This window comes from Mandrillus leucophaeus, unplaced genomic scaffold (assembly GCF_000951045.1).
Source record: "Mandrillus leucophaeus isolate KB7577 unplaced genomic scaffold, Mleu.le_1.0 Scaffold351, whole genome shotgun sequence".
Lineage (NCBI taxonomy): Eukaryota > Metazoa > Chordata > Mammalia > Primates > Cercopithecidae > Mandrillus > Mandrillus leucophaeus.
Window position 1 is genome coordinate 211,499 of NW_012103710.1, and position 14,293 is coordinate 225,791.

Genomic DNA, 14,293 nt, shown 5'->3' on the forward strand with positions numbered 1-14,293 from the left:
TTTCACAAAATATTTCTCTGTAGCATATGGTGCTGTTTGATGGCATTTGACCCAGAGTAGAGTTTCCTTCCAAATTGGAGTCAATCCTCTTAAACCTGCTGCTGCTTTATTAACTAAGTGTATGTAAATTCTAACTCCTTTATTGTCATTTCAATAATATTCATAGCATCTTCATCAGGAGTAGATTCCATCTCAAAAAACTACTTTGTTCATCCATAAGAAGCAACTCCTCATCATTCAGGTTTGATAATGAAACTTCAGCAATTCAGTCACATCTTCAGTTCCACTTATTAGTTCTCTTGCTCTCTCTACCATATCTGTAGCTACTTCCTCCACTGAAGTCTTGAAATCCTCAAGTCATCCATGAGGGTTAGAATCAGCTTCTTTCAAACTCCTGTTAATGTTGATATTTTGACATTTTCCCATGAATCATGAATGTTCTTAATAGCATCTAGAATGGTGAATCTTTTCCAGAAGGTTTTCAGTTTACTTTGCCCACCCAGATCCATCAGAGGAATTACTCTATGGCAGCTATAGCCTTACAAAATTACATTTCTTAAATAATAAGATTTAAATGTTCAAATTACTCCTTTTTTCCATGGGCTGCAGAATAAATACTGTGTTAGCAGACATGAAAATATTAATCTCCCTGTACATCTCTGTCAGAGCTTTTGGGTGACCCAGGTGCATTGTCAGTGAGTAGTAATGTTTTGAAAGGATCTTTCTTTTAGCAGTAAGTCCCAACAGTGAGCTTAAAATATTCCATAAACCATATTTTCAACAGATGTGCTGTCATCTAGCCTTTTTTCTATTCATAGAGAGGCTGAATAGACTTAGTAGAATTCTTAAGGGCCCTAGGACTTTTGGAATGGTAAATAAACATTGGCTTTCTCTTAAAATCATTCTCTGCATTAGCCCCCAACAAGAGAGTCAGCCTATCCTTTTAAGCTTTGAAGCCAGGCATTGACTGACTTCTCTATAGCTATGAAAGTCCTAGATTATATCTTCTTCTAGTAGAAATCTGTTTTGTCTTTTTTGAAAATCTGTTGTTTGGTGTAGCTGCTTTCTCTTTTCTTATTTTTATTTTTTTGAGATGGAATTTCACTCTTGTTGCCCAGGCTGGAGTACAATGGTGAGATCCCCACTTGCTACTACTTCTGCCTCCTGTTTAAGCCATTCTCCTGCCTCAGCCTCCTGAGTAGCTGGGATTACAGACTGCGCCACCACACCCAGCTAATTTTGTATTTTTAGTAGAGATGGGTTTCACCATGTTAGCCAGGCTGGTCTCGAACTCCTGACCTCAGTTGATCCACCCGCCTCAGCCTCCCAAAGTGCTGAGATTACAGGCGTGAGCCACCACGCCTGGCCAGTGTAGCTACTTTGATTAATTTTGTTGGCTAGATTTTCAGGATGACTTGCTGTAGCTTCTGCATCAGCACTTAGGTTCACCTTATACTTTTATGTTATGGAGACAGTTTCTTTCCTTAAACCTCAAGAACCTACCCCATCTAGTTTGAAACTTTTCTTCTGCTTCATTATCTCTCTCAGCCTTAATAAACTTGAAGCGAGAGATAGGGCCTTGCTCTGGATTAGGCTTTGGCTTAAGGGAATGCTCTGCTAGTTTGATCTTCTATCCAGGTCACTAAAACTTTCTCCTCCATATCAGCAATAAGACTGCTTTGCTTTCTTATCTATCATTTGTGTGTTCATGTTCACTGGAGTGGCACTTTTAATATCCTTCAAGAACTCTTTCTTTTCTTTGCATTTGCAACTCAGCTAACTGGCAGAGAAGGCCTAGCTTTTGACCTATCTCAGCTTTTGGCATGATTTCCTTACTAAGCTTAATCATTTCTAGCTTTTGATTTTAAGTGAGAAAGGGAAGACTCTTTCACTTGAACAGTTAGAGGCCATTGCAGGGTTGTTAATTGGCCTAATTTCCATATGGTTGTATCTCGAAATAGGCTGGAGGAGAGGGATAGAGACAAGGAAATGGCTGGTTGGTGGAACAGTCAGAACACACAGAATGTTTGTTATTTCACCATCTTATATGAGTGTGATTTGTGGTGCCCCAAAGAAATTACAACAGTAACATAATAGGTCACTGTAGAGAGATCACCATAACAGATTAATTAATAATAATGAAAAATTGTGAAATATTACGAGAATTAGCAAAATGTGAAACAGACACAAAGTGAGTACATACTGTTAGAAAAAATGGAACCAATAGCCTTGTTTAATGCAGAGTTGCCACAAACCTTCAATTTGTAAAAAGAACAGTATCTGTGAAATGCTAAAAAAAAAAAAAAAAAAAAAAGCAAAGCACAATAAAACAAGGTATGTCTGTAAGAAACTGGTTGAAATTATAAGGAAGGTATCTAATTTGCATAGAGCATATGATCGTTGTATATAGAAAGATAAGCTCTTCAAATTCCTCTTGTTCAATTGTGAACAGTGTAATTTTTTCACATTATTAAATTTCTAGCCTGTGACTACCTTACAATTGAATTTGATAATTGGGCTTTGTAATGCATCTTATTATAGACTAGTTATATTGCATACCATGAGAATAGAATATGTTGAAAGGAGACAAATTAGAATAGACAAAAATTATTACCTATTAAAAGAAAATGATCTCTTTTCCTAAAAAATTTATTTGATGTTACATGAATCTCACTGAGTTTACAAACTGAAGGTATTTTATCATGGGTACTTTATAACTTGGAGACCAAGATTTTTTTTGTTGTTTTTTGTTTTGATGTATTACAGAAAGATTTCTATTTTTTTTTCCAGGTAAGTGGTTAGAAAAAAATTACTAGTAATTTGCTTTACAGAAGGAAATAGCCTTACTTAATTGGCTTTAAGATAAGAGTCATTTTCATTAGTAAGATGGAGTTTGACAAATCTGGCTTTGTGGGAGAAAAATACGTATTTTATATACTGTAGTGAATATTTCACCAATCATACTTTTATATTTTATTTTATTTTATTTTATTTTATTTTATTTTATTTTATTTTGAGACAGAGTCTTGCTCTGTCGTCAGGAGGCTGGAATGCAGTGGCGTGATCTCGGCTCACTGCAGCCTCCGCCTCCCGGGTTCGAGTCATTCTGCCCCAGCCTCCCGAGTAGCTGGGACTACAGGTGCACGCCGCTACGCTCAGATAATTTTTGTATTTTTAGTAGAAAAGAGGTTTCACCATGTTGGCCAGGATGATCTCGATCTCTTGACCTTGTGATCTGCCCGCCTCAGCCTCCCAAAGTGCTGGGATTACAGTCATGAGCCACCGCGCCTGGCCTACTTTCTTCTTTATAAAAGAATAAAACGGAGTAAGCAAGCAGTAGGTTGTTACACCTTATTGGGTAATTCCCCCGAGGCATTTGCTGGAGTCCTTATAACTGGTTTTTGTGTAAGCCATCTTGCTTTTTTAACAATGCGCTGTATCAAATGGATAAGCTTCATAAAGTCCATTTCATAATCTCAACATATGATAGAAAAGCCAGTGCATTGTGGTTTATAATCTCTGAATTTTCTTTCTAAATCTACTAGAATTATACTAACCTTGGAAAGGTCATCTATATTCCTGATTGTAGAGGTAATTCTCTCTCAGCTCTCACATGTTGTTGAAAATTAAATGATTTAACTTTTCCAGGTACTTCTATAAAATCAGAATTATAACACTTCAGAGGTCTTATTCATAAGTGCAAGGTGTCTTCAGTTATTTTTGTTATACTGATGCCTTTTCCAGCAATTGTTTTTCAGTTTGCAGGGTATAGAGAGTTAAACATAACTTTTGTTTGCTCTGAAAAACATTTTTTTAATATATTCTAACATTTTAATTTGACTTTATGTTACAGAAACAAATTGCAACCCAAGTCTACTAAGCATAATTGGCTATAATACAACAAGCACTGTCCCAAAGGAAGGGCAATCAGTCCAGTGGTGGCATGCTCAAGGAATTATAGGACTAATCCTCTTTTTGTTGTGTGTATTTTATTCCAGGTAGGAAAAACTATGGAATTTTTTTCTTTAAACAAGAAGTCTAGCTGTTTATTTATGAATCATTTCTTTTAAAAATATTCTTTTCTCTCTCTCCTCCTAAACTCTCTTTCATACAGCATCCGTACTTCAAACAATAGTCAGGTTAATAAACTGACTTTAACAAGCGATGAATCTACATTAATAGAAGATGGTGGAGCTAGAAGTGATGGATCACTGGAGGATGGTGACGATGTTCACCGAGCTGTAGATAATGAAAGGGATGGTGTCACTTACAGTTATTCCTTCTTTCACTTCATGCTTTTCCTGGCTTCACTTTATATCATGATGACCCTTACCAACTGGTACAGGTATTTATATTTCATGAAAACTCTGGATGTGTGAATTCTGATGGCGTTTTTATGATTCTCTTGTGAAACCATGATGTGATATGAAGTACTTTTTATCCTCTGATAATATTTCAAAATGTACAGCTAAATGAATAGTGAGATTAGCATGAGAAATGCAATCTTTACTTCCTTGCTTTAACAGTAACTGAAACATTGAAATAGTTCCAAATCTTGGAGAGGTTAAAATAAAAATTTTCATGAAACTAATACTTTTTTTTTTTTTTTTACAAAATCCATGTTGATGGGGATCTAACATAACGTTTATTTTTTTCAATCCTGTAAACATAGTGAAGTAAAGGATACATCATTTTTTCTGTTTTGTTTGAACTGTTATTAAAAGCTCTGAAAATTTTTAAATTTAAGTATGAATTCATTAACATAGATAGATTCTTAGAATTCTTACAAGCTACAATTTATGCTTTTTCTTTTTTATCACTTCAAACTTAATCCATAAATCTTTTTCTTTTAAGAGGAAGGTAGTGATTTGTAGTGTTTTCATTTTTGAAAGTTCTGGTTTTGTCCAAATGACTACTGAACGATTTGGTCAAAGATTCAGATTGAACTATGTGGTTGGGGAAGTTTTGTTTTTAATAACTTTTTAATGCATAATATTCATAAGCAATTTGTAAGAAGGCCTTCAGTATCAGCAAACGATGGAGGAAAAAGATTATTCTTTGTTGTATTTCTTTGAGTACAGCCTTTACTGATTTTTATTATTGAAAATAATAAATGTTTTTTAAAATTCCTACACTGTTGCGTATTCAGCTATAAGGATCCAGCTGGTTCTTAATTCAGATCCTTGGCTGTCAGATAACAGTAGATATTAAGGCTTTATACCAGAAGGATTCTGGTGTATTTCATTAACTCAAAAATCAGTTAAACTTGAGATATACTTCCTTTCCAGTCTCTTAATTCTTTCTTTTTTTAAGGAGATGTCTCTGAGTCATACCAGTCTCTTAATTCTGAGAAGGCAGGGGCGGGGGGCGGGGTGGAAATCAGGTGAGGAGTTCCATATACACTTTGAACAATCTTATGTAATAGTGACATCTCATTTATCCAGAGGTCACATTCAGTTTCTCCTCTAATAACATGGCAGACATGCATAAAGTGCTTCAGAGATTATGCAAAATAACTATTTCAGAGGCCTGTGTACTTTACTCCATTAAAGGAAATAACAGATTTTTACCTTCACACTAGCAGTGTGGAAAGAAAGGGAGCAGATTAGATGCAGCAATGATATATCTGAAATCACAAACTGTATACAAAGAACACTTCTGAATTAATGAAGCTTCGTAGCTTGATGGCTGATAATTCAACCCACTTGCCCCTTTTTAATAATTTTCCCTGAAATTTTAGGTATGAACCCTCTCGTGAGATGAAAAGTCAGTGGACAGCTGTCTGGGTGAAAATCTCTTCCAGTTGGATTGGCATCGTGCTGTATGTTTGGACACTCGTGGCACCACTTGTTCTTACAAATCGTGATTTTGACTGAGTGGGACTTCTAGCATGAAAGTCCCACTTTGATTATTGCTTATTTGAAAACAGTATTCCCAACTTTTGTAAAGTTGTGTATGTTTGTGCTTCCCATGTAACTTCTCCAGTGTTCTGGCATGAATTAGATTTTACTGCTTGTCATTTTATTTGTTATTTTCTTGCCAAGTGCATTGATATGTGAAGTAGAATGAATTGCCGAGGGAAAGTTTTATGAATATGGTGATGAGTTAGTAAAAGTGGACATTATTGGGCTTATTCTCTGCTCTATACTTGTGAAATGAAGAGTAAAAACAAAATTGCTTGACTATTTTAAAATTATGTTAGACCTTAAGCTGTTTTAGGAAGCATTAAAGCAAATGTATGGCTGCCTTTTGAAATATTTGATGTGTTGCCTGGTAGGATACTGCAAAGAACATGGCTTATTTTAAAATTTATACACAAGTCACTTAAATGCCAATTGTCTGAAAAATCTTAGGAGATTTTACCCTTGATATGGGACTTACACAGGTAGGGAGTGTTCAGTGGACAATAGTGTAGGTTATGGATGGAGGTTTGGGTACTTAATTGAATAATGAGTAAATAATCTTACATGGGTAGAGATGGCCTTTGCCAACAAAGTGAACTGTTGGTTGTTTTAAACTCATGAGGTATGGGTTCAGTGGAGATGTTTGGAACTCTGAAGGATTTAGACAAGGTTTTGAAAAGGATAATCATGGGTTAGAAGGAAGTGTTTGAAATTCGCTTTGAAAGTTAGCTTTGGGCCAGCATGGTAGCCCACCCTTGTAATCCCAGCACTTTGGGAGGCTGAGGTGGGTGGATTACTTGAGCCCAGGAATTCGAGACCAGCCTGGATAACATGGTGAAACCCCATTTCTACAAAAAATAAGCTGGGCTTTGTAGCATGTGCCTGTGGTCCCAGCTACTGAGGAGGCTGAAGTGGGAGGATTGCTTGAGCCCAGGAGGCAGAGGTTGCAGTGAGCCAAGGTCACGCCACTGTACTCCAGCCTGGGCAACAAAGTGAGACAAAAAAAAAAAAGGATTGAAAATCAAAGGAGGCAAAATTTTGACAGGGAAGGAAGTAACTGCAAAACACTAGGCTTTAGTAGGTACTTATCTAAAATCTAGTCCAGTTTTCTCATTTTAAAAAATGAAGACACTGAAGTACAGACTTAAATAGCTCAGATAGCTAATTAGGAAGTTTCAAGTTGGCCAGTAATAGCATTCTCTCTGACATTTAAAAATAATTTCTATTCAAAATACTTGCATAATTGATTTTACACCTTATTACTGGTGGATAATTTATGTGATATGCATTGCTGGTGTCCAGCATGACCCATAAACAGGTCAGAAGAATGATCGAATGTTTTAGAATAAACTCCTGCTTATAGTATACTACACAGTTCAAAAGATGTTTAAAATGCTTTGTATTTACTGCCATGTAATTGAAATATATAGATTATTGTAACCTTTCACCCTGAAAATCAAGCAGTATGACAGTTTAGTTATTTGTATGTGTCACTAGTGTCTAATGAAGCTTTTAAAATCTACATTTTCTTCTTTAAAAATATTTATTAATGTGAATGGAATATAACAATTCAGCTTAATTCCCCAACCTTATTCTGTGTGTAGACATTGTATTCCACAATTTTGAATGGCTGTGTTTTACCTCTAAATAAATGAATTCAGAGAAAGTGGATAGTGTACTGATTATTTAGCAGCTTAACTTTACGTGGCCATAATAACATTTAGATCTTTCTTCCTATGTGAAAAAGGAGCTGGCACTAGAAAGTAACTGCTTGTTTTCTGTAATGATAATTAAATTGTCTAGAAGGAGGTTGTTACCCTTTGGTTGTCTATAAGTGACCCCAGAAGTAGGATCTCAGAGGTAAAGAGGCAGTCTTCCCCTGAAGAGTCTTCGGTATATGGACCAGTTTAGTTTGGAGAATATGAATATGTTCAGTGGATATTCTACATCTACTGTGTCTTCCAGCTATTTTTTTCTGGTTGCCAGTTTTGAGGCTTGTCTTCTTTCGCAGATACTTCAGATAGTATAAAAATTTCCCTTCCTTACTAAAAAAGACTGTACTTTTACTGATAAAATACTCCAACCCATATTAGTTACCAAACTTTAGTATATTTTATTCCATAATTCTTGTCAAGTGGTCTTTCTCCAACATTATGAGCAGCACAATGCCCGTAACTGTCTTGAGCATTTATCCCAGATAAAATCTTACGTTCACATAAAAACCTGTACATAAATGTTCATAGCAGTTTTATTTGTAACAAACAAAACTGGAAACAACCCAGATGCCCTTCAATGGATGAATGAATAAACATACTGGTAAACCTGTACCATAGAATACTACTTGAAAAAGGAATGAACCATTAGTACATGCAACAACATGAATGCTGGGTTTTAAAAAAATCCAATCCCTAAAGATCACATATGATATAATTCCATTTATATAGCATCCATGTAATGATACAGTTACAGAAACGAAGAACAGATTAATGGTTGTTTGGGGTCAGGGATGGGAGGGGAGAGAGCTTTGTGGATCATGGATTATGCCTTTCGTGTTGTATGTAAAATGCTACTGTCAAACACAAGACCATCTAAATTTTCTTCTGTTTTCTTTTAGGAGTTGTATACTTCTACATTTAGTTCTGTGATCCATTTGAGTTAATTTTTGTGAAGGGTGGAAAGTCTGTGTCTAGATTCATTTTTTTGCATGTAGATGTCCAGTTGTTCCAGCATCATTTGTCAAAAAGACTGTTTTTACTACATCATATTGCCTTTGTCCTTTTGCTAGGTATCAGTTGACTAGAGTCTGTTTCTGAACTCTGTTCTGTTTCATTGATCATTTGTCTATTTTTTTTTGCCAATACCACACTATCTTGATTATTATACCTTTATATTAAATCTTGAGGATGAGTACTATCAATCATTCCTCCTCCAATGTTGATTTTCTCCTTCAATACTGTGTTTGCTATTGCAGGTTGTTTGCCTCTGCATATAAGCTTTAAAATCAGTTTATCAAATATCCACAAAATATTGCTGGGATTTTAACTGGGATTACATTGAGTCTATAGATCAGGTTGGGAAGAACTGACATCTTGACAATATTGAGTCTCCCTATCCATGAATATGAAATCTCTCTCCATTTATTTGGGTCTTTGATTTCTTTAACCAGGTTTGTAGTTCTTCTCATGTAGATCTTATGTATATTTTCTTAATTTTTACCTAAATACTTCATTTTGGGCTGCTAATAGAAATGGCGTTGGGTTTTAACTTCAAATTTGAGTTATTACTGTTACATAAGAAAGCAGTTTACTTTCATATAATAACCTTGTATCCCGCAACCTTGAATTGCATATAGGTTCTAGGAGATTTGCGATCGATTCTTTTGGATTTTCATCATGTCATCGGCTAGCAGAGACAATGTTAATGTTATATCTCCTTTCCCAAGTAGTATACTTTTTATTTCCTTTTTTTGTTTTATTGCATTAACCAGGACTTCCATTATAATGTTGAAAATAGTGAAAAGAAACATCTTTGCCTTCCTCCTTAGTAGGAAAACTGCTAAATTTCTCACCATTAAATATGATGTTACTGGTGGGGATCTTTGGTAAATATTCTTTATTAGGTTGAGAAAGTTCCCCTCCATTCCTAGTTTACAGAGAATTGGAGAATTTTTTTTTTTTTTTTTTTGGAGATGGAGCCTCTCTGTCACCCAGGCTGGAGTGCAGTGGCACGATCTCGGCTCACTGCACCCTCCACCTCCTGGGTTCAAGCAATTCTGCCACAGCCCCCCAAGTAGCTGGGATTACAGGTGCCCACCACCACACCCAGCTAATTTTTTGTATTTTTATTAGAGATATGGTTTCACCGTGTTGGCCAGGCTGGTCTTGAACTCCTGACCTCAAGTGATCTGCTTGCTTCAGCCTCCCAAAGTGCTAGGAATACAGGTGTGAGCCACTGCGCCCAGCCTAGTTTATGGAAAATTTTTATCATGAATGGGTTTTGGATTTTGTCATATTTTTTCTGGATCTACTGATGTGATCATATGATTTTTCTTGAGTTTCTTTGTGTGATAGATTCTATTAGTTCATTTTCAATATTTGAACCAGCCTTGCATATCTGGGATGAATCCCTCTTGATCCTGGTGTGTAATTCTTATACATTGTTGAATTGGATTTGCTAATACTTTATTGAGGATTTTTACATCTATGTTAATTAAAGATACTATTTTGTAGTTTTCTTGTGATATTTTTGTCTGGTTTTGGTTTTAGGCCTCATAGAATGAGTTAGGAAGCATTCCCTCTGCTTCTACCTTCTGAAAGAGTTTCTACAGAATTAGTATCATTTTTAGAATTCAGCAGTGAACCCATCTCAGTCTAGCATTTTGTTTGTGAAGGCAATAGATTCAATTTTTAAAATAGATACAGGTGTATTTGGAGTATCTATTTCTTCTGGTGTGAGTTTGGCAGGTTGTGTGTTTCAAGGACTTTGTCATGTAGGTTATCAAATTTGTAGGCATACAATTGTTTGTGATATTCCTTTATTACCCTTGTAAATGTTCATGGGATCTGCAGTGATATCCCCGCTTTCATCTCTGATACTAATTTTTGTCTCTCTTAGTCTGGCTTGTCAGAGGTTTACTGATTTCATCTTTCAAAAACCAGCTTCTGGTTTCATCAGTTTTCTCCGTTGACTCCCTGATTTTCTGCTTGATGGATCTCCTCATTTCTGATAGAGGAGTGTTGAAGTCTCCAACTGTAATAGTGAATTCAACTATTTCTGTGTTAACCTATTGTCTAATTTGCTGTAAAGAAATACCTGCGACTGAGTAATTTATAAAGTAAAAAGGTTTAATTGGTTCACAATTCTGCAAGTTGTACAAGAAGCATGGTGCAAGGCATCTGCTCAGCTTCTGGTGAGGCCTCAGGTAACTTACAATGATGGCAGAAGCCAGTGGGGGACCTGGCATCTCACATAGCAAGAGCAGATGAGAATGAGGGGGAAGATGCTACACTTAAGCATCCAGATATTGTTATGAACTCACTATCACAAGGACAGCACCAAGTGGATGGCACTAACATTCATGAGAAATCTGCCCCAATGATCCAGTTATCTCCCACCATGTCCTACCTCCAACACTGGGAATTATAATTTAACATGAGTTTTAGAGGAGACCACATGCAAACTGTATCATTCTGCCCCGGAACCTGAAATCTTATGTTCTCACATTTCAAAATACAATCATCCTCTGCCAATATTCTCCCAAAAAATCTTAACTAATACCAGCATCATTCAAAAGTACAAAGCCCTTCTGAGACAAGGCAGGTCTCTTCCACCTATAAGCTTCTAAAATTCAAAGTATTTACTCCCAAGATACAACGGGGGTGCAGATATTGGATAAGTATTACCATTCCAAAAAAGAGAAATTAGCCAAAAGAAAGGCTGCAGGCCCTATCCAAGTCTGAAATACAGCAGCACAGTCTTTTAGTTTTAAATATCCCAAATAACCTTCTTTGACTTCATGTCTTAACATTGTGCCTCACAAGAGCACATTGGTATAAGGGGTGGGCTCCTAAAGCCATGGGAAGCTCTGCCCTTGTGACTTTGCAGGGTAAAGGGTTGGAGTTTAGTGCTTGTGGCTTTTCCAGGCACAGGGTGGAAGCTGCTGGAGGATCAACCATTTTGGGGTCTGGAGGACAGTGGCCCCCTTCCCACAGCTCCACTGAGCAGTACCCCAGTGGGGACTCTGTGGGGCCTCCAACCCCACATTTCCCCTCCATACTGGCTTAGTAGAGGTTCTCTGTGAGGGCTCCATCCCTGCAGCAGGCTTCTGCCTGGTTACTCAGGCTTTCTCATACATCCTCTGAAATCTAGGTGGAGGCTGCCATGCCTCCTTCACTCTTGCACCCTCCACACCTGCAGGCTTAACAACACCTGTTAGCCACCAAGGCTTATGGCTTGTGCCCTGCACAAGCAGCCCCATCTCTATGGGTGCTTTTACATTTTTTCTTTCATTTCAACCTTGGAGAAGCTTATGCCTATGTGCCTCAGGTATGGTCTTCTTGGGTAGTATCTCCCAGAGCATTTCCTCAGTTTGAATGTTGGCCATTCTAGTGAGGTTGGGGAAATTTCATGAACAATATCCTGAAATATGTTTTCCACGTTGCTTGCTTTCTTCCCCTTTGGTTTCCTTTACATAATCCCCTATTTCTTGGAGGTGTTGTTCATTCTTTGTTTTTGTTTGAGTTAGTTCAGTGAGTCAGTCTTTGAGCTCTGAGATTCTTTTCTCAGCTTGGTCTATTCTGCTGGTAATACTCATGATTGCATTATGAAATTCTTGTAGCATCTTTTTCAGCTTTATCAGATCAGTCTGTTTCTTTCTTATAATGCCCATTTTATCTATCAGCTCCTGTATCATTTTATTGTAATCCTTAGATTCCTTAAATTGGGTTTTGACTTTTCTTCTGAATCTCGATGATTTTTGTTCCTATCCATATTCTGAATTCTACTTCTGTCATTTCAGCCATTTCAGCCTGGTTAAGAACCCTTGCTGGGGCACTAGGGTGGCTGTCTGAAGTAAGAGACTCTGGTTTTTCAAATGTCTATATAGCTCCTCAGTACCAATTTTCTGTGGCAGGCCATTCTTATATTGCTATAACTACCTGAGGCTGAGTAATATAAAAAGACTTAATTGGCTTATGGTTCTGTAGGCTGTACAAGCAGCACAGTCCCAGGCATCTGCTCAGCTTCTGGTGAGGCCTCAGAAAGCTTACAATCATGGTGGAAGGCAAAGGGACCTGAAGTCTCACATAGTGAGAGTCAAGAGTAAGAGACAGTGAGGGAAGAAGCCATATACTTGTAAACAGCCAAACCTCATGAGCATGCACATCACAAGGGCAGCATCAAGTGGATGGGGCTAAACCATTCATGAGAAATCTGCACCAATGATGCAGTCACCTCCTACCAGGCTCCACCTCCAACACTGGAGATTACAATTCAATGTGAGGGTTAGAGGGGTAAACTTCCAAACTGCATCATCTTCCCTGCAGTTCTATCAGTTTTTGCCTCATGTATCCTGATCCTCTGTTCTTGGGTGCATACATGTTAAGGATAGTTATGTCTTCTTGGAGAATGGACCCCTTTATCATTTTGTACTACATCATTATCCCTGATAATTCTTGCTGTATAGTCTGCTATTCTGTAATATACCTATTTCTTCATTTTGGTTAGTGTTAGCCTGGCATATTTTTCTCCCTTTAATTTGTATGTCTCTACATTCAAGTGGGTTGCTTGTAACCAACATATAATTGGGTTTTGTTCTTTGATCTGCTTTGACAATATTTTTTTTCTTTTTTAAACTGGCCCAATTTTCCCATAGAATAATCTATCTTTTAACTGGTACATTTACACCCTTGACATTCAAACTATTTATATATTTGGATAAACATCTACCATGTTACTGTTTTCTATTTGTTAACCTTGTTCGTTATTCCTATTTTTGACTTCCATTCTTCTTGTGCCTTTGATGGTGTTAATTTGGCATTTTGTTATTCTGTCTTCTAGTGTGGTTTTTTTTATGGTTGCCCTTGTGTTTGCAGTATACATTTACAAATAATGCAACCCCTCTTTCAAATAATAATATACTACTTCATGGGCAGTTTACCTTATAGTAACAAAATAATCCTAATTTCTCTTTCCTATCCCATGTATCATTGCTGTCATTCCACTTATATATAAGCACCCCTAAGTATGAAGACTATACACACACACAAATATATATGTATATAATCAAATAAATTGTTGCTATTATTTTGAATGAACTATTAACTGTTAGATTAAGAACTGGTACCATATGGAACAGGTTAGTGGAATTTACTATAAAATGCTTTGGGGGAAAATTTTTAATTACTGAAACTAGGAGCTGTGGGATTGCATGTCTATCTTCAATTAGTTTGAGTAAAAGACTTGTAGTAATTTGTCTATTATTATCAGTTTTCAAATGAATTGTTCATAATATCCTCACATTTTCAAATTTCAACTGCATTTATAACATTTTTATTTTTCCATTCTCTATTTGTGTTTTCTTGCTCAATCTTACCAAAAGATTTTGTTTTAGTGCTTTTTCAATAAACAAGTTCTGGCTTATTTTACTTGGCTTTTGTCCAGCTCATTTTGTTTTTATTCCTATCTTGAAAAGCACTTAAGAATAGATTTCCCCTCTAGATATCACTTAAACTGCATCTCATAAATCTTGGCATGTACTTTTTTTTTTTTTTTAAATCATTAACATCAGTATTTCCAGCATTTTTTGTTTGGCCCACAAGTTTAGCAGTTCTTTTCCAATTTCCAGAAATGTTAAAGAATCTCAAAATGGTTCCACTGGTTTCTAGCTTATT

At 36.5% G+C, this 14,293-nt stretch overlaps 1 protein-coding gene across 1 annotated transcript in view; it reads left to right on the forward strand.

Annotated features, from left to right (window-relative positions):
- The window catches only part of SERINC1 (serine incorporator 1), a 28,026-nt gene extending 20,457 nt beyond the window's left edge, over positions 1-7,569 (forward strand). The window contains exons 8-10 of the mRNA XM_011989381.1: positions 3,854-3,998; positions 4,115-4,345; positions 5,741-7,569. Of these exons, the coding sequence (XP_011844771.1) occupies positions 3,854-3,998; positions 4,115-4,345; positions 5,741-5,876 (512 nt within the window). The 3' untranslated portion in view covers positions 5,877-7,569. The remainder of the gene's footprint in view (positions 1-3,853; positions 3,999-4,114; positions 4,346-5,740) is intronic.
- Positions 7,570-14,293: the final 6,724 nt, after the last annotated feature.